At 36.7% G+C, this 25,750-nt stretch overlaps 1 protein-coding gene across 1 annotated transcript in view; it reads right to left on the minus strand.

Moving 5' to 3' along the window:
• Window positions 1–25,750, minus strand: part of METTL8 (methyltransferase 8, tRNA N3-cytidine) — a 91,899-nt gene that overhangs the window by 10,506 nt on the left and 55,643 nt on the right. The window contains exons 4-6 of the mRNA XM_066346599.1: window positions 14,980–15,071; window positions 3,655–4,019; window positions 1,452–1,501 (exon numbers count right to left, since the gene is read on the minus strand). Coding sequence (XP_066202696.1) covers window positions 1,452–1,501; window positions 3,655–4,019; window positions 14,980–15,071 — 507 coding nt within the window. The remainder of the gene's footprint in view (window positions 1–1,451; window positions 1,502–3,654; window positions 4,020–14,979; window positions 15,072–25,750) is intronic.

Raw genomic sequence — 25,750 nt, forward strand, 5'->3', positions numbered from 1 at the left:
AAAATATGCTCTCTCCTTCAAGGAATACAAACAGTGGTTGGAGCGATAAGACATAAACAAGTGACATGCTAAATAATACCTTGAGAAGAGTTATAAAGTAACACATAATCGACTGCCATGTAGTAGATTTATGTGCGTTATAAAGCTTGGAGATCACTGGAGTGAAGAAACCTGGCTCTGTGCTATAAAAGAACAGGAAATCTCAGTCCAGAAATTGGAAAAGGGAAAACAAATGAAATAAGTACAAAAAGAAAAAGGACATTCAGAATTGCAAATTTGCCAGCATCACTTCTGCCTGGCAACTTTAACTGGTTATTTGATGCTATCAGGGAATTACTTAATATTCATTATGTTAGGTTTATAATAGTACTGGAGAATGTCCTGATATTTTTTTGAGATACATCATATTTAAAGATAAAGTGTGAGAATGCTGGCATTACATTAACAATTGTTTAACTGAGGTGGTGGGTACCTGGGTATTCACTGTGTAATACTCTTTACTTTTCTGAATGCTTTTACATTTTCATAATGAAAATTAAAAAATAGCATCCTTAAATGAAAAACATGCATAGAGAAAAGACTGAATAGAATTACAACAACAATTCTGTCAGCAACTATGTTAGGATAATGGAGATGATGGGTGATCCCCCTCCCAACTCTCATTTCCTCTAATGGTAATGTTCTGGAATGTTCTTATGTTGATTTTAAAATGGAAAAAGTAATGTAAAAGCTATTGTGTAAACTTAACAATTTCAAGTCTAGAGACAATCATTTGACATCCCAAGTTTTATCCTGGGTGTGGCTCCAGAAGTAATGACAAAATAAAATGAGGATTAGAGTATAAACTTTAAACTCAATTCTCTACACATAAAATGACACCTATGTATCCTTAATGAGCAACTCTCTACAATTTAGCAATCCATAGCTAGTGGAGGGAGCAGATCTCTTGCTCTTTTCTTATTCAATTACTCATATAAACACCAGTTTAAAAAGAATACTTCAGTGCTTGGTAGATAATCCCTGGCTATGAAACGCTGTTTTCAGAGTAATTCCCAGTTCTCTTGAAATTAGACTCTAATACTACAACAGTGCCTTTGAAATTCGCCTTAGTTATTGTTTATATGGGAACAGGAACACTACTGACATACACATGACAACATTTTCCTAGAATTTCTCAACATCCCATATATACAGTATATATATAAAATTTTTATTTTGCTTGCTTTTTAAAAATGTTTATCAATAAAAGATTTGAGAAAGAGGGGAGGGAGAAGAGGAGAGAGAGAGATAGAGAAAGAGAGAGAGAGACAGGAACATTGACCTGTTCTCATATGTGCCCTGACCGGAGATTGAACCCGCAACCTTATGCTTCGGAATGATGTTCGAATCAACCAAGCTATCCGGCCAGGGCACATATATGAAATTTTGTAGTAGAAAACTCTAGAACTCACTGCAAAGTGTTTAGAATCGGAAAAACACTATTTCCAGCACCACAGCCAACCTAAAATCAAAAGAACAAACAAATATCATGAAAACAAGGTTAAATTTTCCCCACTAATGTCAGGTTTTTTTATAAAAACAACAACAACAAAAAAAAAAACTAGAAGAAATTTACTGGGAATCTGGGTACAGAAAAGTTTTCTAAACTCAAAAGTAATAGAATAAAACATAAGAATAATACTGAGAAACTTGACTATGGAAACATTTAAACTTTTACACAGCAAAACCCAAAATAAACAATTAAAAGATGATCAACCCCCTGTGAAAAACCATTTGCAATAAATATGATAAAGGGAGAACTCATTAAAAAAACAAATTATAGGTAAATAAGCAAAGAAAATAAAGAGAACACAAAAGAAGTATGCAAATGGCTTCTAAACATTTGATAAACTATATGATTCATTTAATAATCAAAGAAATGCAAATAAAAACAAGGTATGATTTTTGTCTTATAAAGTAGAAAGCACTAAATAAATAAGAATACCCAATCAATGAGGGTGTGATGAAACAGACACATACTGCCATGAACTGCAAACTAGTGTTAGTACAACTTCTTAGAAAGCAATTTGGGCCCTGGCCGGTTGTCTCAGTGGTAGAGTGTCGGCCCGGTATATGGATGTTCTGGGTTTGATTCCTGGTCAGGGCACACAGAAGAAGCAACCATTTGCTTCTCCACGCCCCTTTCCCTTCTCTCTCTCTCATCCCCTCCTGCAGACATCACTTGACTGGCTTGAGCGTGTCAGCCCCAGGCACTGAGGATGGCTCTGTGGAGCCTCTACTTCAGGTGCTAAAAGTAGCTCCGTTGTGAGCATGGCCTCAGATGGATAGAACATTGGCCTCAGATGGGGGTTGCCGGGTGGATCCCAGTTGGGGTGCAAGTGGGAGTCTGTCTCTCTATCTCCCCTCCTCTTACTTGGAAAAAGAAGGGAAAAAAAAGGAAAAGAAAAAGAAAGCAATTTGGCAATATATCTTAAGAGTGTTAAACATTTTTATAAATTATGAACTAGTAAATCTAACCCAAGATAATAAAATACAGAAAAGTCTATACCCAAAGATGTTTTCTGTAGAAACCTGAAAACAATTTAAATGCCTAGTAGTGAAAAAAAACAGTAGAATTATAGTACTCCACATAGTAAAATATTTTGCAGCCATAAAAATGTTTATAGAAAAAATTTAAACATAGGAAAAACAGCTTATGATATAACGTTAAGTAGAGACAAGCAAGACCCTAAAAATACAGGTAGAGAATAGCTCAACTATATAAAATCGTGTAAACAAAAGGAGAACATGTCAGTACGATGTGAATAGTGGTATTATAGGTAATTTTATTTCTCTTACCACTCTAGTAAATTCTCTGCAGTCGTCCCTCACCATATCGTGGCTCACTTTTCGTGGTCTCACTGTATTGCAGATTATTAAATTGTATATATCAATTTTGTATGGCGGATTTTTTGCTAGATCACGGGATTTTGCAGTATATAGGTATTTTTATGGATTTATTATTTTAATTATTTTTGTGGTAAAATAAGCATTTTCTAGTCTAAAAAATTGAGAACAATATAAAAAGAGTGTGGGAAAGGTTAATAACAGTGTGGAAAGGTTTATAAGACTATAGGGAGGGTTTATAAAGCCTTAAAATATATATAAATAATAAAATAAATACAGGTATAGTTGCTACTTTGCAGACTTTCGCCTGCCGCCAGGGGTTCCGGAACCTAACTCCCGCCATAGACAAGAGACCACTGCACATTCTGCCTTTATAATGAGAAGTAGAAGTGTATTTTTAAAAATAGAAAATCCAGGTCTACACCAGCTTATACTAAAGTATATATCTCACTTGTTTCTATTTTACCTAAAAAGGGGTAATAACCAAAGGAGACAGAAATTAAGACCAAAACTTTATTGGTATTTAAAACTGTCTTCAAGTTAGAAATTAAAACAGACAACTTAAAAAAAAAAATCACAAACTTAAAACCAGACTAATTTAAAGATATGAGTCCTTTAAAATTTTTTATGCATAAAAGTAGCCTGAAATCTTATTTACCTAGATTCTATCATTTTCCCCCCTAAAGAAATCTGGATCAATAAAGTAATATGGAATGCACATTTAAAAATTAGTTTCCACCTCCCATCTTTGCCTCTGCAGTACAGTACCTCCAGGATTCTAAAAGTCGCTTTGCTACCAGGAAATAGCTCAGTCCTCGGAGGTCCTCTTCTGTGTTCCTCAGAGTCTGGGTTGAAAAAATCAGATTCTGCTTTGCTTTGACCATCTGACAAGCCAAAACTCTTCTTATAATTTTCTTCAGGCATAGTAGGGCGGTGCTTTCTTGAGAAACAATTTGCAGCATTTGTTTTTCCATGATCCCACAACAATTCTTTTGCCTTCTCTTCAGTTTTTTGATCAGATGGAAGAATTTCAGGGAATTCCCTCAACAGCCAATTACGATCCTTGAAAAACTTATTCTTATGAATTTTGTAAAATGTGTCCCAATATTTATTAGCTTCACTCTCATACTTAACTAAAATAAAGAGAAAAAAAGATTTATTTTACTATGAATTATATTTACTATTAGTTATTATTTTTAATAACTATACTATACAGTATTTAATAGTTAAATGTGTTAAATATGTTATACATATACATTTATAATAAGTACATTTATTATGGAATAACTTTAATATAATAATTATCTAATTTTTAAAAATTCTTACATCTTAAAATTACAGAGTATTAATTCTCTCAACCAGGGCATTGCTCCACCCAGCATGCCCACCAGGGGGTGATGATCAGCACCTCTGGGGCATTACTCTGCTGCAATTGGAACCATCCTCAGCGCCCAGGCCAACTTTGCTCCAATGGAGCCTTGGCTGTGGGAGGGGAAGGGAGAGACAGAGAGAAAGTAGAGGGGGAGGGGTGGAGAAGCAGATGGGCACTTCTGTGTGCGCTGGCCGGGAATCAAACCCGGAATTTCCAATGCCAGGCCAACACTCTACCGCTGAGCCAACCAGCCAGGGCTAATATTGGAATCTTAATAATCACATTTACCAATAATCTATAAGGCTCTTTATTATCTTATTTTTTTTCTGTGTGAATGCCGTTTCAACATGATGCCTGTGCAAATTGCTAATCAGATAGGAAATTCTGGCATTATAATCGACATAATCTTAGAGCTAGAATGGTCCTTTGAAACAATCTACTCCAACTCCTTGTTTTGCATTGGAAGAAAGACAGTACAGATGAGCCCACCTGTTCTAGGGCCCAGAGTCACATCACAGAACCAGGACCACATATGTATCCTTACTCTTGGAGTCTAGGGGCCCTCGCATCACTGCATTCTTCCCTCACCTCCAGAGGCATCTCTTCTTATTGACATCTCCTAATTTGAAGACTTACAGAGAATTTCTGATGCTTTTTTAAAAGAGATGTGCATTTTGTGATGTCATCCCTTAGTTTTCACTGAATGCCAGGGTCAGGGTTAGGTAAAGAGTCCCAAAACTTGAGGGAATTCTTAGCTTTCTACCTCTTTCTATATGTACCTTAAATTAATAAAATAATTCATTCACTCCTTCATTCATTCAACAATCATTTCTTGGATACTCTTATGTATCAGGCCTACTCCCTAGGCTTTATCTATAGGTTAAGAATTACTTTCACTCAATATAGACACATGATCTTTTTAAAATGCTTTCAACAAATAAAAAAACCTATCGATAGAGAATGATTTCTAAGATTCAATGTTAGATAAAAAAGCAAAGTGTAGAATAGTATGTTATAATGCAACCATTGGTTAGGGGAAAAAAAGAATACATGTGTGTGCATACACAGAAACATACATGCATGTATATAAACATATTTACTTGTATATGTACAGAATAGTTCTGGAAGGATAATCACATAATTAGTAATACTGGTTGCTTCAAAACGGGGGAACTTGGTGGTTTGAGAATTTCCATTTGAAGTTTGATATTGAAATTACTATATGCCAAAAATAAAAATAACAAACTCATTTCTTTCATAATTTTAAAGAAGCCTCTACCCTCAGAACAAGCAGTGCTTATAGTCAGTTTCATCTTTGTTACAGAGCCCTGTTCTGAAGCCCTTACAGTTTTTCTTTTCTTTCCATTTTTATCTTTATAGTGTTGTACCATGGATCTCCACCCATTTGTCCACAAGACTTCCTTCCCACCGAGGCTGTACTGTATCTGGCAGCAGTGCTGCTATAAAGACAAAAACTCCCCTCTATATTTAAGGCCTGAGAAATGAAAGTAGATCTCTGTAACAAACAATGTAGAAATCTAAGACATGACATCCACTCTAATGGATGGAAGCCTATTTACGATGAATCTAAAAATGCTACATATTTATCTTTACAACAGTCCCATCTCTACTTTAAAAATTGGAGCATATCTCAGATGGCCAATAGGTATATGAAAAAATGTTCAACATCACGAATCATTAGAGAAATGCAAATTAAAACCACAATGAGATACCACCTCACACCAGTCAGAATGGCGCTCATTAACAAAACAACACAGAATAAGTGCTGGAGAGGATGTGGAGAAAAGGGAACCCTCCTGCACTGCTGCTGGGAATGCAGACTGGTACAGCCACTGTGGAAAACAGTATGGAGATTCCTCAAGAAATTAAAAATGGAATTGCCTTTTGACCCAGATATTCCACTTTTAGGAATATATTCTAATACCAAATCACTGATTCAAAAGAAGATATGCACCCCCATGTTTACTGCAGCATTGTTTACAATAGCCAAGATCTGGAAATAGCCCAAGTGTCTGTCAGTGGACGAGTGGATAAAAAAGCTGTGGTACAGCCTGATCAGGCGGTGGCACAGTGGATTGAGTGTCAGACTGGGATGCAGAGGACCCAGGTTTAAGACTCTAAGGTCGCCAGCTTGAGCGCAGGCTCATCTGGTTTGAGCAAGGCTTACCAGCTTGAGCCCAAGGTCGCTAGCTCAAGCTAGGGGTCACTTGGTCTGCTTGAGCCCCCTGGTCAAGGCACATATGAGAAAGCAATCAATGAACAACTAAGGTGCAGCAACGAAGAATTGACGCTTCTCATCTGTCTGTCTGTCCCTATCTGTTGCTCTCTCTGACTCTGTCTCTGTCACACACAAAAAAAAAAGAAAAGAAAAAAAGCTGTGATACATATACACAATGGAATACTCCGTGGCCATGAAAAAAGGGGAAATCCTACCTTTTGCGACAACATGGATGACTATTATGCTAAGTGAAATAAGCCAGACAGAGAAAGAAAAATATCTTATGACCTCACTCATTTGAGGAATCTAATGAACAATGTGAACTGAGGAACAGAATAGAGGCAGAGGTGGGATCAAAGGGACCAGAGGGAAAGCAGTCAGAGGGAAAGCAGATAAGAGAATGAAATCAGAGAAAGGAAAGAGATTAGTGAAAATATATATACATAACACAGCGTTATAGAGAGCAGGACAGCAAATCTTGGAGGGAAGGGGGGAAGGTGTTGGGGGGGCAAGGGGGATGTCAAGGGGAACACGGGGGGGAGATATATTTGGTGGGACACTGAATCTATGTAAACACAATAAATTAAAATCAGTAAAAATTTAAAAAGACACAACTTAGAAATAGAAATGCAAAATTCTCAGATATGATAAAAATTGTTTCCCATACAAATTGATTACAACATAGGAATAAAAAATTAATTAAAAAAAATCAGAGTATATCTGATATACAAAGAAAACAAAACAACATTCTGAACATCAGACTTGGGAGGGATTAGGAAATTGTCTAATTTCCCCAGGGTCTTCTTGTATCTTGTCTTCTTCCTTTTACCTTAAAAACTCTCTTTTGGACTCACTCCATGCTGGCAGAAGGTCTTTCTGCTTAATAAAAAGCAACCACCTAACAAGACCTACATTTAGTCAAATCTCTAGTATCTCCATTTCCAATACCAAACTACTTGTGAAGTGAGTTTGAAACTATCAGTATATAGAATGTAATACTTTATATATCTCAATAATTTGCAGCATATTCCCCTAGGACAGGGGTCGGGAACCTATGGCTCACGAGCCAGATGTGGCTCTTTTGATGGCTGTATCTGGCTTGCAGACAAATCTTTAATAAAAAAAATAATGTTAAAAATATAAAACATTCTCATGTATTACAATCCATTCATTTCCTACCACTCATGTTCATGGTTGCGGGTGGCTAGAGCCAATCACAGCTGTCCTCAAGGACAACACCAAATTTTTACTGGATAATGCATAATGTACATGGGTCATTGTATGGCTCTCATGGAATTACATTTTAAAATATGTGGCGTTCATGGCTCTCTCAGCCAAAAAGGTTCCCGACCCCTGCCCTAAGAATTAATTGAGTGTAGGAAAGTAGACAGCAGGGGTGTAACTTGAAAGAAAAGATATTAAAAGCAGTGCTACTTTTAAGAGGAAAAAGGGAAAGAATTTCAAATAGCCAACAAACCATGCCCACATATACCATGCAGGTCAAAACAGAGTAATCATACATTACATACATAGCAATTAAAATTTAAAAGATAATAAGAGAAAACATTCACAGAGAATGGTCTATACACTGACTGCTACTCAGAAATTTATTTTGTATTCATTTATTACAATCAGATGAAAATTTGGAGTGATGGTAACAATTTAATTATTATTATATAGTTCTTTCTTTTCCAAAGTTTTATCTACAACTTACATAAAGATAAATAATCTTAGCTGATTTTTTCATTCAACTTCCCTACACAGTTTCCTCATTTGATAAGGGTTTGAATATACCTCTGTGTTCAAGCTCTAAAAAGTCTATTAAACCTCATGAACATATGGAGAACATTAAACATGATCAGTTCTATAAACTACAAAATCTTGGATAAAATTGCTGTCATAAATATGAGTCTATATTACTGTTTTAATTCCTAAGATTTATAAAGAAGGTGAATCTGCAGTAGTTGACTGGGATTTGGTTCAGATACCAAATATTTCAAGCATCTAAATTCAGCTGTGGCCTATGAAATCTTTAAGAAGGATCGGATTACTATTAGAAGACAATGGTCAAGGTCTGTTAATATACATATACTTTCAAACCTTTTTCAAGTATTTCCTACTCATGAATTAGGAGGAAAAGAACCCCCAAACATTTACATAAACATTATACCAGTAACAACATCATTAAAAAATAACAACTACACAAAATGAATGTGGATTATGTGCCAGGCAGTACATTAAATGCTTTACTTGGATTTTTCTTCCCATTTAATCCTAATAATACCTCTCAAATAGATATATTATTATTCCAATTTACAAAGAAATTCAAAGTCAGAGGTGATAAAAAATTTTCTAAGGTCCAGTAGAGTCGGACCTGGATCAAGTCTATCAAGCTTTAAGCTCATGCTCTTAACACTGCACTGCCTTCCTAACACAAAATCACTAGTAACCTCCCTCCAAAATAATCTCTAAAAATATTTTTTTCAGGTTTCTGCTGATACTTTATTTTTTTTTTTTTTGCATTCAACACTATTTTGTATTAGTTTCAGGTGTACAGCATAGCAGATAGATATTCATATAGGCTACAAAATATTCCTGCTGGTAATTCAAATGCCAGCCTGGCACCATAGATAGTACCATATTGTTAACTCTATTCCCTATGCTTTACCTTACATACCCATGACTATTCAGTAACTACTGATTTGCACTTTTTAATCCCATCACTTTATTTCACCCCATTCGAAAATACCCCTTCCCTCTGGCCTCCACCAGTACGTCCTCTGTGCCTGTCAGTCTGTTTCAATTTTGTTTGTTTACTTTGTTCTTTACACTGGCCATACAGTGATATCATATGGCATTTGTCTTTCTCGGCCTGGCTTGTTTTACTTAGCATAATACCCTCTAGGTCCACCCATGCTTTTGCAAATTAATCTCTTTTTCTGATTCTGTACTTTCCTCTCATTATGAAGCACCAAGTAAAAATTAAAACCTCAGCATGACCAGTATACCTAAATTGTAAAAATAATGCTGATCGGAGTGAACGTTCATAAAAACAAGCCCAAAATACAGAATTAATTAAACCCGATTTGAATTATATAAAACATAAATCATGCAAGGTTATATGATGGATTTATGGTGTAGAATGGCAGTACAAAATGCTGTGAGAACAGATACGTGTGTGGGATGGAAACAAAACAGAAATAGCACCCAGGATGGGCTGGGAAAGGTTAACGGGCTGGAAAACTTTATTTTCTTTTTAAAGTTGTGTTTTCAGCAGTATCTCCAATCAATTCTGGCAACTCCATAGTTACCAGTAATGGGTGACAGCTTCTGAGACCCCCCGAGGGCTCAATCATACTCATACTTATGGTTATGAGACAACATAAACACCTTCAGCATCTGATTTAATTACCTGAACTGCAAGGGTATCTGTGATAACAGGGGATTTGAAAAAGCTACTTTCTTGACCATGAGTGAAACATTCAGTTTAAACTGCTGTTAACTTATCTCAAGTTCAGGCCAATGATGATAAGATGAACATAGTGTGGAAAATATGCCCTGTCTTTATCTTTTCCAAATGGCCTTCTAAACCGGAATATTAATCAATTTTTCTTGGAGGAGCCCTTTTTCTTTTCACATTCCTAGGCTGCCAATTCAAAGAGTTAACTGCTCCAAGCCACTGGCAGTGAGGGATGTAGTGATCTGCTTAAGCACAGCCAGATGAAGCAACTTCTCAATTATCCACTTAATTCAGTACTGCTGAGGGGAAGAAGGCCCAGGCCACACTCACCATACTTAAATATTCAGAATTCACCCTAAATCACACTGAAAAGCACAACTCAGAAAATCAATTAAATCATTTATGTATCTAACATATATAATATTATTAATGTGAATTATGAAAGCTTATTCTAAATTGTAGCGTAAGAAAAAGCAATTTAAAATTATTTCTGTACACCAATTACACAAACACCTGAGCTCTCAAAGTTGGAAATTTCCATGTCACTGATAAAGATCACTGTCTAATAAAAGAAAACTCTTAAAGTTATGAAATGAAAAATACATTTCTAAGAACACTGCATAAAATTTTAAACAACCAACGCTGACTTATAAACAATAGCCTAAATTTATCAGTTCACAAAACTTTTAGCTATTTTTTTTTCCCACACAGTATACTCTCAAATGATAAGGTATTCACAAGGTAAGTTATAATGGGATTTTGTTACTGTTTTGTTTAACACAGATAACTCATCCTAGTTAGGTAGTTATTTACACAGATATTTTAAAGTAAAAATTGCAGCTGCTTTTGTTATTAAGTTTTAAAAACCCATTACATTTGCTAATAACCAGCTGAGATATAACACCACTAGCGATGTATTTAGAAAATTATAAAATATAATCATGTTAACTCAAAAGCTGCCAAATGAGTCTTTCTCATTTCTCTAATTAACCTGCTTTTGAAAGAAATATGAGCTATTTCTTCTAATAAAATTTAGAAGAAATTACCAAAAAATATGTGGAATCAAAAATTATTAATCTGGACATCTAATTGAAAGAAATACTGCTCATGAGAGCCTGGATGCTATACATTTTAATCACAAAAATGAAATGTCAAACATCTCACAGCAGCAAAGGCTGTTATTTGTGATGGATAAGTTCTTATTTTCAGAATTTTGCGGGTGTTTCCTGACTTTAATTGTCACCAACAGCGGAGACAATGGGTGAGGAATGGAATAAAGGAATGACAGCACAGACTGACACACATGAAGAGACCAAAAGGAATGTGCTGGAGAGTTGGTTGGCATGGGAGAACAACCAGTATTTCTTCCCAGTGGCGTTAAAATAAGTGCGGTAAGATCAATAAACAGCATTCCCGCTGTATAATAATTTGCAAAAGGGATACTTCGCTATGGGAGAAAACCGGCTCTCGTCAAGACTTAGGACTCTCCTAGGTAAGAGGAGATGGTGGTAACAGAGAGGCACTGGGAGAACTGGGTCAGAGCTTCCTTTGGGTTTTCACTAAGTTTGGGAGTAGAGCTTTTAAATGGATCTATTCACCTTGACCCATATTCATCAGAGACAGTAAACATCAAATTGGAAGCCTCACCTAGGGCTTCTGCAGACTAGAGCTCCAGGATCGCTGGCAGAGACTGGACTGGGGGGCCGGGCTGGCATTTACTCTCACTGTAATGTCCTGTCACTCAACAGTTCCTTGGAACAAGTGTTCGTTCTTTGCCACCCTCACAGCAGCCTCAGTTGCTGCTCTGTGCAACCTAGCTTACGTGTGATGAACTGGTCACCCTCCCTGTGTGTCCCTCTCCTTGTTCCCTGACACAGATGAGGTCTACCCCAGTGAACAGGGTTATAGGGGGGAATGCAGATGGGACCCAGCAGAAACCCCGTCACTTTGAGTCATTTTAAAATGGAATCTTTTGTTGTGTGTCTCTGCAGCAGCCAGAAAGCTTGCTCAGAAAGAGACTGGACATGCTAATAAGCAAACCAAATGCTTCAAAGCAGTATCATCAGTCCTCTCCGGCCTGACTTTCCTGCTTCTACAGAGAGCCCAGTCACCACCTTTCTATTTCAGTCACACTATGGTTCTGTGGGAACTGTCATTTTCCTTTACCGCAGTTTCCAAGGCCCTAAAATAACCTTCTCATTAGCTTCACTCAAGTTCATTGTTAACATAAATAGGCCATAATAGGCAGCCGCGTGCAGAGCACTGTAAGGGAACATTATCAGCACTGCTCATCTATTTATGTTCTAAACAGAAATATTCAAAAGCGTGTGAAAAAAAATGCTTGGTTTTTCAAATGATCAGGAAATACACTGTGTATAATATTTAACTTCCTAGAAACAAATTAAGATGACTGATAACTTTTAATCCAGTTTAGGCTTGAATCTTTCTGTCACATCCAGGTGGCCACTAGCAGAAGAAGCTTGAGTCATGTGGAAAATATGTCTGTGCAGCTGCTGGCAAAGCAGCAAAATTATACTTCCTCAGAAACAGGGTGACAGAGTTCCTGCAAAGGAATGCAATGTTGGCTGGTCTGTGCGCAGAATCGCCACTGGTATGCACCCTCAAATCCCGCCCCAACACTCACGGCATATCCCACTCTGGGCTGCACGGCTGGGTGCTCATAAACAAAGACCGGGCCCATTATGGATCAGGGACTCTTCTTCCTTGCCCCCCTTCCAGGATACATTCAAGCTTAGGGAAAAGAGAACAAGCTCCAAGGAATAGCAGATGCCAGAGGAGAAGGTGGCAGCACTGTCCCCTTCACCAGTTAAGGGCAGCTAATGAGGTTGTCTCATGAGCTCCGTTTCCACAGCTTCAAACTTTAGCCTCAGTTGTAGACTGAGCAATTTTCACCATGCTTGGCTTGCACAGAGGAATGTAAACATCTTTCCCTAGAGAGAGTGTATGGACAGCTGATCAATCTGTTCTGAAAATTGTATCTCAGGGCTTGGCAAACTTTTCTGTAAAGGGCGAGAGAGTAAGTAGTCACTGTAGGCTACCTATGGTCTCTGTTGCCATGATTCAGCTCTGATGACATAGCTCAAAAGCAGCCCTAGAAGATACGTAAACAAATGAGTATGTCTGTGTTCCAATAAAACTTTATTTATAAAAACAGACAGTGGCCTGAATTTGGTCTGTGTTCATAGTTTGCTGACACTTGCCCTATCTAATGGGATATTGCCACAAGAGCGAAAGACAAATGGTCATGACCAGAACCAAGTTGTTCTGGCAAAATTAACTTATGATGTTTGAAGCCAGAATAGTGGTTGCTTGTTGTGGGGTCTGAGGGGTTGGGGGAAGTACTGTAATCGGCACAGAACATGAAGTTTCTAGGTTACTGGTAATATTCTGTTTCCTGATGTGTAGAAAATTCATTGAGCTTTGTGAGAATTAATTTATAAGTTGTGTAAATTTCTGTATTTGGTACTTCAATAAACTATATTTTTAAAAGAGAAAAACGACCTTTGCACAGGGCATGGGTGGCATGTCATAGGGGTTAAGGGGATTCTATTGAGTGGAACACTTGAAATCATGTTAACACAATAAATTAATCTAAAAAAGTAAAAAGACCTTATAAGACTTAAAAAAAAAAAAAGGACCCAAGCTGTTTTAAAAAAGAAAAATAAAATTAAAACTCCTATCTAGAGAGTGTAGGTGTTCGGCAAAGTGTCTGTGTTCCCAGCAATACAGTGAGGCCAAGACCATTTTTGGAGGTGCTTTTTAAAAAACTGTGGTAAAAAACACATAATGTAAAACTTATCATCTTAACCATTTTTAAGTGTACAGTATGATAGTGTTAAGTATATTCACATTATTATGAAACAAGAGGTCTAGAACTTTGTCAGCTTGCACACCTGAAACGTTATACCCAGTAAACAACAACCTGTGTTTTTCGGTCCTCCTGGCCTTGGTATCTACCATTCTACTTTCTGTTTCTACGAATTTGACTACTTCTGATATCACATATAAGTGGAATCATACCGTATTTGTCTTTCTGTGACTCGCTTATTTCACTTTACATAATGTCCTTCCTCAAAGTTTACCCAGGTTATAGTATGTGATAGGGTTTCCTTCCTTTTTAAGGCTAAATAATAATCCATTATATGGATATACCACATTTTTACCCACCTATCCATTGATGGACTTTTGGGGGGGCTTCTACTTTTTGCCTTTTGTGTAGTGTTGCTATGAACATGGCTGTGCAAATATCTCTCAAGACCCTGTTTTCAATTTCTCTTTTTTTTTTTTTTTTTTTTGCTAGATGTCCAGAGGTAAGATTGCTAGATCATATATGGTAGTTTCATTTTTAATATTTTAAGGAGCTTCCATAGTGCTTTCATTTTACAGTTGTACCAACAATGCATAAGGGTTCCGATTTCTCTATGTCCTCACCAACACATTTTCTGTTTCTGTGATACCACAGATCATATTTTTAGAAGATACTTTTGAAGGTTAGCAAGGCCTTACCTAAACTTTAAATATCACTGGCCTTCAAGAAAGTACTTTAAATCCTTATTGGAACTTTACGTTTATCCTAAAGACTAGCAATATTTTGATATTTTACCTTCTTTTTACTCAAAGTTTTTGAATTTATTGAACATTCCCAACAAGCAAAATAAACAACAGCATAATAGAAGACTCACAGCAAGAGAGAAATTTTGAAGTTACATTTTCATATCTTGTTTGAAATGCCACCATGTGAATCTCCCAGAAAAAGCAACAATATGACTAAAAAAAAGAGCAACTATAAGGTGAGCACATAATTTATTTCATTAACTTTGGTCCCATTATACTGAAAATGGGAATTCTCCCAAATAGAATGAGCAGACTGGCATAGGTAGAAGCAAGGAACTCCAAAGTAACGACATAATTAGGAGGAAAAGAGACTAAGGTGTGAACTGAAGCAGTGGAAGGTCAAGTGGAAAAGCCAGGGTCCAGGAGCTACAACATGCAGTCGCCTACCTTGCTCTTTCAGAAGGACTCGCACAACTGAGTTTTCCTCCACTAATTTTCTGGCTGCTGCTTCTTCTTCTTTTGACCATTGCATATGATCCCTATTAAAAAATAAAATGATTGTAAAACATGCTTTATTACTGAATAAGGCAGAAAAAGGGTAGCAGGGGATATATCTGCCAGTCTAGATTCCTCAACAACAGATGATACAAACTGATTTCATAATCCACTGAATATATTTTGTGTCAGATGTTCCTGCCTTTTTTCTTTTATTTTTTGGGGATTTTTTTTTGTATTTTTCCGAAGTTGGAAACGGGGAGGCCGTCAGACGACTCCTGCATGTGCCTGACCAGGATCTACCCGGCATGCCCACCAGGGGACGATGCTCTGCCCATCTGGCGCGTTGCTCCATTGCCACCAAACCATTCCAACGCCTGAGGCGGAGGCCATAGAGTCATCCTCAGCGCCCAGGCCAACTTTGCTCCAATGGAGCCTTGGCTGTGGGAGAGGAAGAGAGAGATAGAGAGGAAGAAGAAGAAGGGTGGAGAAGCAGATGGGCACTTCTCCTGTGTGCCCTGACTGGGAATCAAACTGGGGACCTCCACATGCCAGGCCGACGTTCTACTGCTGAGCCAACCAGCCAGGGTCCAGATGTTCTTTCCAATTAAGTGCTGGTATACCGCTTAGACTCCCATGGTTTCTTTGTTTAAATCTGGTTGTGTTGCAAGCCCCAGCCACCTTTGGAAATGATTGCTGAATTAATGTCCCAGAAGCAGTAGTACGATGCATGATTATTTGGGTGCTGGTATGGTTTACTGTATTTTACTCTAAGGCTGAATTCATTTGCCATTCTGTTGACTTATGAGCAGGGCATTCTTTAGTAATCTTTGAATGATCTTTTTATAACAGTTGTTAAATATTTTGTACTTATCCTTAATTTTTTTTTATTAAATGAGAAGCAAGGAGGCAGAGACAGACTCCTGCATGCACCCCAACTGGGATACACCCAGCAAGCTCCTACCAGGCAATGCTCTGCCCAGCTAAGTAGTAGCTCTGTTGCTCAGCAACTGAGCTATTTTAGTGCCTGAGGCCCAGGACATGGAGCCATCCTCAGCGCCTGGGCCAATTTTGCTTGAACGGTCTGAGCCAAGGTTATAGGAGGGAAAGAGAGAGAGAGAGAGAGAGAGAGAGACAGACAGACGAGGGTGGGGTGAAGAAATAGACAGTTGCTTTCCTTCTGTGCCCTGACAAGAATCAAACCCAGGACTTCCACATGCTGGGCTGACACTCTATCACTGAGCCAACCAGCTAGGGCCTTATCTCAAATTTTAAAGTAACTTTAGACTTTTCTTATTAGCTGTCTTAATTTCTGGAAGTGGGTTAATGTATATTTAAATTATATAGACTACTTGATACAGCATATAAAAGGATCACCTTTCTAAAATCTGGTACTTCCTTTAAGTATTTTTTTGTTTCATAATTTACTTTCCTTATATGAGAAGATACTATTTTCTGCTGAGAAACTGTCTTTGTTGAAATAAAAGCAGCGTTTTTATTAAAAAGGTGATTTTCTTTGGTTTTGTTTTTACAGAGTTTGCCTTTCCTTTTTTTGCAATTGATGAAACCATAGTGACTGATGTGATTTCCTGGAATAAACTATTTTCTAAACAATAACGAAATCACATACATAAAAATTCTGGTACTATATAGCTTATTGATAATTATAAAAAAAATCACTAACATTAATATATGATAGTTACAGTCATCTCACTGAGGAGAAAGGGGTAAAATTCCTGAGGTTCATCATTATGGTAACTGTTAAACATTAACTGGTATGTGTATGAAGCTGGGAATATGGACAGTTTATACAGGAAACAAGAAAAATATCCATTCTGATTGGTCTTCTTGGATAACTGCAGACGAAGTTAGGAGCTGGTTACGGCCAGAATCAGAGGAGCTCAAATGTAAACAGTTTAGTAGTGTGCAAGGCACAATGATCTGAGGGGGACTAGAGGAAGGGAGGTCAATTAGACTGTTGCAGTGATCCAGGTATAATGAGTCCCAGGACTAGGGTGGTGACAATGAAAAACAGAAAGGAAGAGTGGAAGAAAAGACAATGAAAAATAAAATCTGTTATGTCCTGGACACTTGCTAGATATTGTGGGGAGCAGAGTAAGAAGAGTCAGGAATAATTTAAAGGTATTAAAACTGGGGAGAGAGTCAAGAGGGACAAATATACAGTGATGGGAAATAATTTGACTTTGGGTGATGGGCACACAACACAATCAACAGTTCAAATGCTATAGAGATGTTTACTTGAAACCTATGTACTACTAGAGATCAATATTACCCCCATTAAATTTAATTTCCAAATTAAAAAAAGTAAAACAGAATATCAAGAAAACTAGGGGTAACAATAAGAAGTTGGTTTGGGTAAAATTATGATAAGCTTGGTACTATTTTAAGTAATGTCTATGCAATCAGATATGAGAGGGTGTATTCCAGTGATCTGCCTATAAATACACCATTGAAAGGTGAGAAACTGCTTTTTTTAAAGGAAGGATTAAAACTGGTTACTGAAGTAACCAGGAAAAGCAAATGATAATGTAAAACTCAGAGTTTCACATATTAAACTTTAACCACCATTATTTCAAATAAAACCTAATTATCTACAACCCCAATAATCATTAAGTAGCTTTGTTACTTGCTTTAATGAATAAGATTAGAATAGATTTTTGTTTTGACTTATTTTAATATATGTGAACAATCACTTATATTAACTTTGAGCTGGCAATTATACTTCATATTCTGTACATATAAACTACAGGGTAGGGCACAGTAGTTTCTAGTTGTTCATATGGAAAGTAATACAATAATTAATGAACAATAATATAAGAATAAACTGTATTTCACGTACTCACAACTGTAAACCTACTTGTGCCCCACCTTGTCTATAGATATTGTTGAAGGTAACACATCATTTACTTTAAAAATAGTATGTATATTATTAAGGCTAGGGACAAGTCTCTCACTTGTAAATTTCTATAACATAAAAGAAAGAAAATAAACCAATTCATTTCCCCATAAAGAATCAAGCTCTGAGACAATGAGAGTATATATGATTTTTAGCTTTAAGAATGTTTTAAATTATTTAACCTGCTTCTACCTGAGTATTTAATAGATCTGGTTATTTCTTAAATTACTCTAACTTCCTTACACTGTTCTTTATGTTGCTTCATTTTCTTAACTGCTAAGTGAGGGTAATATCATACCCTAAGCCACTGCAGAACAGATTTTCCACTGTACAGTTACAGAATCACCACTGAACCCATAAAATGTTCCTACTGTATTTATGGGACTTCCTCCAGACCTGCAGCTTTATGGGCTCTTTCTATCAGAAAGGTCTGATTCATGTATAATAAAACCCAAAAGACAACAGTAAGAATCATTCAAGTTTGTAAGTAATAAATACAATTGCAAAATAATTTAAGCATAGAAACAAATAACTAACAAACAAACTGAAAATAAGCAGGTAAAACAACCACCACCACCACTACTACCCAAGGGGGAAAAATAGCTTACGCTGTTTAGCTTATGAATTGTACTTCTGGGAATTTACTGTAACAAAGTAACTCAAAAAAACAGAGAAGTTATATACAGGGAAGTATCTGTACAATGATATTCACTGGAATACCAAACCTAACATCAAAAATTGAAAACAATTTCAGTGATAGGGTAATAAAAAATTATGATGAACTCAAAGGAACGTTATACGAACATTTAAAATGATAAATATGAAGGTTATATAACAATGTAGAAAATGTTTATGAAATAACATGAGGTAAAAATAGCAGATTCCAAAATTATATGTATTATAATCACAGCAATATGAAGTTACATATATATTGGGTGAAATAATTATGTTAGAATAGTAAAATTAAGAGATAACTCTTAAAATTTTCTTAATATTATAAAGCTGAATCAACTAGAGATGACTTTTTAAAAACTATATTTACATAAACAATACTGTATGTTTAAGACAAATAACAATGGTCATTACAACTTTACATCATCCTTCTTGGGGGAAAATCCAGCAATCCTTATAATAAAAAGGAGGAGATGCTTTCTTAAAAAACGTAAAGGAGAATTGAGCAGAAAATATAAAATATACTGAATTTTTTGAAAAAAATTTGCGAAAAAGAAATCTTCATAAAATGGCAGTAGAATTAGTTGTATAAGTTTGTGGTAGTCATAAGTCCTGTGACCTCAGTACGTGTGTGTGTGTGTGTGTGTGTGTGTGTGTGTATTTCCTATTCCTCTATACAGATTGAATGATGCAACTGAATGATGATTCCTTACTTTAGCTTTAAGTAGATGATTATAACAGTATAAATAATTGTGCATTTGGGCCCTGGCCGGTTGGCTCAGTGGTAGAGCGTCAGCCTGGCGTGCAGGGATCCCGGGTTCGACTCCTAGCCAGGGCACACAGGAGAAGCGCCCATCTGCTTCTCCACCCCTCCCCCTCTCCTTCCTCCTTGTCTCTCTCTTCCCCTCCCGCAGCCGAGGCTCCATTGGAGCAAAGATGGCCCGGGGCGCTGGGGATGGCTCCTTGGCCTCTGCCCCAGGCGCTAGAGTGGCTCTGGTCGCGACAGAGCGACGCCCCAGAGGGGCAGAACATTGCCCCCTGGTGGGCAGAGCGTCGCCCCTGGTGGGCGTGCGGGGTGGATCCCGGTCGGGCGCATGGGGGAGTCTGTCTGACTGTCTCTCCCCGTTTCCAGCTTCAGAAAAAAATAAATAAATAAATAATTGTGCATTTGGCTTGCCTTGGAAAAGTTAAAACACACACACATATATACATATTAATTAATTATCTTGACTACTAATGTTTTTTATCATTCTGCCTATAGAAAATTCTATTGAATGTGGTGTCACTTCCTGTTATAATTTTAACAATCAGATGTAAACCAAAGCACCCAGTGTAAGCTATGTGGATGGAATGTTTTTCTGGTTTCTAAGAATCTTATTAATTTTCTTTTTTTTTTAGCGAGAGAAACAGAGACAGAGAAAGAAAGAGAAAGAGGGACAGATAGGGACAGACAGACAGGAAGGGAGAGAGATGAGAAGCATCAATTCTTCGTAAAAATCTTATTATACAAAAAAATTTAAAAACAACTTTAACAAATATATTAGGTGACTAGTGAATAAAAATAAATATATTTAGGTACAAGAAAGAAGTAGAGTTTATTAGTTTCAGCTTAAACCTATTTCAATAATCCTTAATTCCATAATAAAATCATATTTATTACATAGGTAAAATAACAAAAAATTTAAAAGAGAAAAAGTCTTGCCTGTCATTTAAATATTTGAATACATTAACAGTTAGGTAATTTTTCAAGTTCCCTTCCTGTATTTATATATATACAAACAAATATTTTTCTATATAGTTACAAAATCTTCATAATTATGATTTAAAACTTCTATATAAGACTTGCAATTTTGGCCCTGACAGTACCTGATAAGAAGCTTACCCTCCTGCCATAAACAATGATAAGACTGGATAAAATATATAAAGCAATTCTTTTTAGGCATTGGGCTACATTTCAGACAGTGTAGGACTGTAATCCTTATGATAAACACAAAAGGCCAATTTCCACATACACCCCAACTTTCTGCCAGGGGACACATTCTAGATGGCAGTGCAGAGGCAGAGTCCAAGCAGAGAGAAGCTGTCTCACTGAGTGGCATGGCAGTTTTGTGACTAGAGACGATGGTGAAACTTTGTACAGCGGAATATTGAAGAAGAGGAAGCTAGACAGAGTAGAAAGATCCTGAAGTCTGCAAGAGAGTTCTCTTAGGGTTTTTGGCTAGTGTAGGCTATTCCCACACAGGCAGACTCCACTGGGCACAGTGGAGGAGATTTTGGGGGTGATGGTAGAAAAAAGAGAACTGACTGGACATAGGCAGTTCAGTGCTTGGAGATCCGAGTTCTGGCTAAGGCAGAATGACAGGACCTTTCTGAATACCCCAGGTATGCAGTTAAGACCCTAGAAATGCCATGCCATAGGAATAAGAGCCATACTGTATTCAGGACAATACCAAAATATCTCATCCTAACAACATTTCATATTAAATATAACCTGACCAAGAAGATTTGGCAGTAATTTAACCACCTGCCAGAAAACACCTAAACTTTTTTTTTTTAAGTGAGAGGAGGGGAAACTGTGAGGCAAACTCCCACATGTGTCCAGACCAGGATCTACTTGGCAATCCCATCCGAAGCTGATGCTTGAGTACTAAACTATTTTTAGCACCTGAGGCTGATGCACTCCAAGGGAGTTATCCTAAGCACCTGGGGCCACATTTGAACCAACAGAGCCACTGGCTATGAGAGGGGAAGAGACAGAAAAAGAAGAGGGAGCAGGGGAAAAGGAGATGATTGCTTCTCCTATGCACCCTGACCGGGAATCAAACCCTGGACGTCCATATGCCAGGCCGATGTCCTATCCACTGAGCCACTGGCCAGCGCCACCTCAACTTTAAAGAAAGAAACATAATCCATATTCATACAAGATCATCTATAATACACACTGTACAATCAAAACTATAAGCATGTGAAGAGGCAGTAAAATGTGATCCCTAATCGAGGGGAAAGGCAGTAAAATACAGACTTTGCAAAAATCCAAATGTTGAAATTTGTATATAAGGATTTTAAAACAGCTTTTCAAAATATGTTCAAAGATTTAAAGAAAGAGATGGACAGAATGAATGAATACATGGGGATATCTCCATGAAGAAATGGAAGCTATTAAGAGAAAATTCTAGAACTAACACTTATATACTATATGAAATTAAAAATGAATTGTGTAGGCTTAACAGCTAATGGACACCTCAGAAAAGGTCAGGAAACTTAAAAACTTAAAGCTATATAAATTATTCAAACTGAAAAACAGAGAGGAAAAAAAAGAAAAAAACATATGAGTCTTGCCTAACTGGTGGTGTTGCTTGGACAATGAAGTCCCAGGTTTGAAACCCTGAGGTCACCAGGTTGTGTGGACTCATCAGCTTGATCATGAGGTCGCTCAAGTGGGATCATCAACACAATCCTATGGTCGCTGGCTTGAGCGAGGGGTCACTAACTCAGCTGGAGCTTCCCGATCAGGGGACATATGAGAAGCAATCAATGAACAACTAAAGTGATGCAACTCTGAGTTGATGTTTCTCTTCCTGTCTGTCTCTCTCTCTCCCTCACCCTTACTCACTCTCTCTCTCTCTCACTAAAAAAAAAAAAAAAAAAAAAAGTACGAGCCTTGGTAACCTATGGGATAATACAGATTGGTCTAAGAAACATACAAATTGAAGACCCAGAAATCGAAGAGGTCATTAATTAAAAAAACAAACCAAAACTGAAGAAACACTGGCCAAAATTTATCCAAATTTGATTTAAAAAAAAAAAAAAAAGACAACCAGTAAATACAGGAATCACAGCAAACCCTAAGCAAGATAAACAGACAGAAAACTACTGAAGACCAAAAGTAAGAGAAATCTTAAAAGGAGCTATAATTTGCAGGAAAAAAGCAATGCAAAGAACAGCTGACTTCTCATGAGAAACAATGGAGACCAGAACACAAAGAAATGACAGTTTTAAAGTGCTGAAAAAAACAATCTGTTACCCTCAAATCTATATGTAATGAAACTATTTCAAAAATTTAAAATAAAGATATTTTCAGATAAACAAATTTGAGAGAATTTGTTACCATAGAATCCCCACTACAAGAAATGTTAAGGAAAGTCCATAGGCTAAGGAAAACGGCACAACAGACACTCAGATCTACAGGGTGGAAATGATACCAGACATGATATACAAATATGTAGGTAATTAAAAAACCAATCATTTTTTAATTCTTTCTTAATTTCTAACAAAAACACCGTAACTCTATATAGCAAGAATAACAAGGAATTATAGAGCTTATAACATATACAGAAGTAAACTATGTGGCAACACTATAATTGGATGGATAAGCAGAATCATATTATTTAAGGTTCTTACATTTTATATTATGTGGTACAATATTAATTCTTAGTACACCGCTTAAGTTGAGGAAGCATACTGTAATCCCTAGAACTGTGGTTCTCAAAGTGTGGTCCACTCTTTCAGGTGGTCCACTAAGTCAAAACTGTTTTCATAATAATACCGTTATTTGCCTTTTTCATTGTGTTGACATCTGGTATGAAAACAATAGTGGGTAAAACTGCAACTGCCTTAGTATGAAAAAAGGTGGAAGCACTCACTAGTGGCCATTGTATTCTATACCACCATCCAGTAGGCAATAAAGAATAAAACAATTCTTTTTGTTTGTTTACTTTTTAAATTATTTATTTATTTATTTTTAGAGAGAGGAGAGAGAGAGAAAACAGGGGGCAGGCGGGAAACAGAAAACATTAACTCATAATAGCTGCTTCTAGTTTGTGCCTTGACAGGGCAAGCCCGGGGTTTTGAATGGGTGACCTCAACATTCCAGGTCGACACTTCATCCACTGTACCACCGCAGCTCAGACCCAATTTTTGTTTATAAAAATTCAATTCATTAAAGAATGTGCTTGAAGAAGCAGTAAAAATTATTTTATAAAATACTGAGCCTTGGGTACACATATGTTAATTTGCTACATAACAACATGGGAAGTACACATAAAGCACTTCCACTGTATACGTACTGAAGTATGATGACTGACTTGTAGAAATGCACTTGTATAAATGTTTGCATTGTGAACTAAACTGTCTTCTTTTTTTCCTCCCATGGATTTCTATTTTTACTTGAAAGAACAACTATAGACAAACTATAGTTATTCAGATGTGGGTATTTGGCAATCTTAGAAGTAAGTGAAACAAATCTATCACTTAAAAAAGTAAAATAAAAAAAATAAGAGAAACAAATGACATGATTAGTTGCCAAAGATAAATTTTGTGCTTTCAAGCAAAAATTAGAATTTTGGAGAAGTTATGTCCACAGCCATAATTTAGATAGCTTTCCAATACTTAGAGACTTTTCATGGTGAGTACAGTAGTGATATCTACAAATGTGATTTTTAAATATTGTATAATCAAATTAGTGGCATTTGGAAGAGTGACATCAAACATAGAACCAAACCTTTCCAAATTATTCATGCTTGATGTTATAAAATGATACATAGGTAAAGATCCACTCAAAGTGCATGGTGTGCCAATGGATTACAATATAGCAGAGTACCAAAAGTTCATTACTATGTTGTTGTTTTTATATGGTTTTTCAATCATAGTGAAACTAAAAAACTACCATAATAGATTTAGTGGTAGTTTCTTAGTTACAATATGGACAGTGGTGGGATTCTAATAATCTAACAACCGGTTCTCTGCCCTAATGACCGTTTTAAGTATAAAAAAAGATATACCAAAAGGTAGTTTATTATTTCATGCACTTAATATTTAAATAAGAACAATAAAAGAGGTACACAAAACTAGATTATGTCATAAGAGTTTTAAAATATTAATGAAAAATATTAAATAACACCTGACAAAAAACAATAGAACTGTTATTTAAGATATTTCCATATTGCTTCTTGATTGGCATCCTCACTTGCAATTTTTTTCACCTATGGACAGAATAAACATTACTGTGGGTACTTAGAATACACTGTTGCACAGATAAACGTTAAAAAAAGAGTAAAGGATGTAAATATGTGATTTCCACATTGGGCAGCTGCCCAGGCGCCCACCTTAGAGAGAACTCTGATTACAAGTGATTTTTTTTATAATTTTTTTAAATATTTTATTTATTCATTTTAGAGAAGAGAGAGAGAGAGAGACAGAAGGGGGAAGGAGCAGGAAGCATCAACTCCCATATGTGCCTTGACCAGGCAAGCCCAGGGTCTTGAACTGAAGACCTCAGTTTTCCAGGTTGACGCTTTATCCACTGCGCCACCACAAGCCAGGCTACAAGTGACATTTTAACAACTGGTTTGCCGAACTCAACAAAAAATTAGGTATTGGTTCTGCCAAACCAGTGCAAATTGGCTAAATTCTACCACCGAATATGGAATATTGACAGTGTAACATCAAGAAAATTACATATAATAATCTTAAAAGGTTTTTTAAAAAACTCTGTGCCTTTACAGGTACGTATCTGTGTGAGGCCAAATTTTCTTCATATAATTCAACCTAAACAGCAAATCACAACAGCTTGAATAAAGAAGCAGTTATGAGAATCCAGCTTTTGCATTAAGCCAGACATTAAAGAGACTTGCAAACATTTAAAACAATGCCCCTCTTTGCACTACATTTTTGCAAACAAATAGATATTTTAATTAAAATATGTAATTTATGTGAACATGTAATAGGTTTTTTATTTTATTTATTTTATTTTATTTTTAATGAGAGGAGGGGAGACAGAGACAGACTCCCACATGTACTTTGCAAGCCCACTAGGGGGCAATGCTCTGCTCATCTGGGGCCGCTGGTCTGTTGTAACTGGAGCCATTTTTTTAGCACCTAAGGCAGAGGCCATGGAGCCATCCTCAGCACCTGGGGCCAACTCACTCCATTAGAGACATGGTTGTAGGAGAGGAGGTGAAGAAAGAGAGAGATGCAAGGGGTGGGGGTGGGGGCAGATGGGTGCTTTTCTGGGTGCTCTGAATGGAAATTGAACCCAGGACATCCACACACTGGGCCAACGCTCTACCACTGAGTCAACTGGACAGGGCCTATTGTTGTTTTAACATGAATTAATAAATGCTTTTAATGTTTAAG

This window comes from Saccopteryx leptura, chromosome 7 (genome assembly GCF_036850995.1).
Source record: "Saccopteryx leptura isolate mSacLep1 chromosome 7, mSacLep1_pri_phased_curated, whole genome shotgun sequence".
NCBI classification, from domain to species: domain Eukaryota; kingdom Metazoa; phylum Chordata; class Mammalia; order Chiroptera; family Emballonuridae; genus Saccopteryx; species Saccopteryx leptura.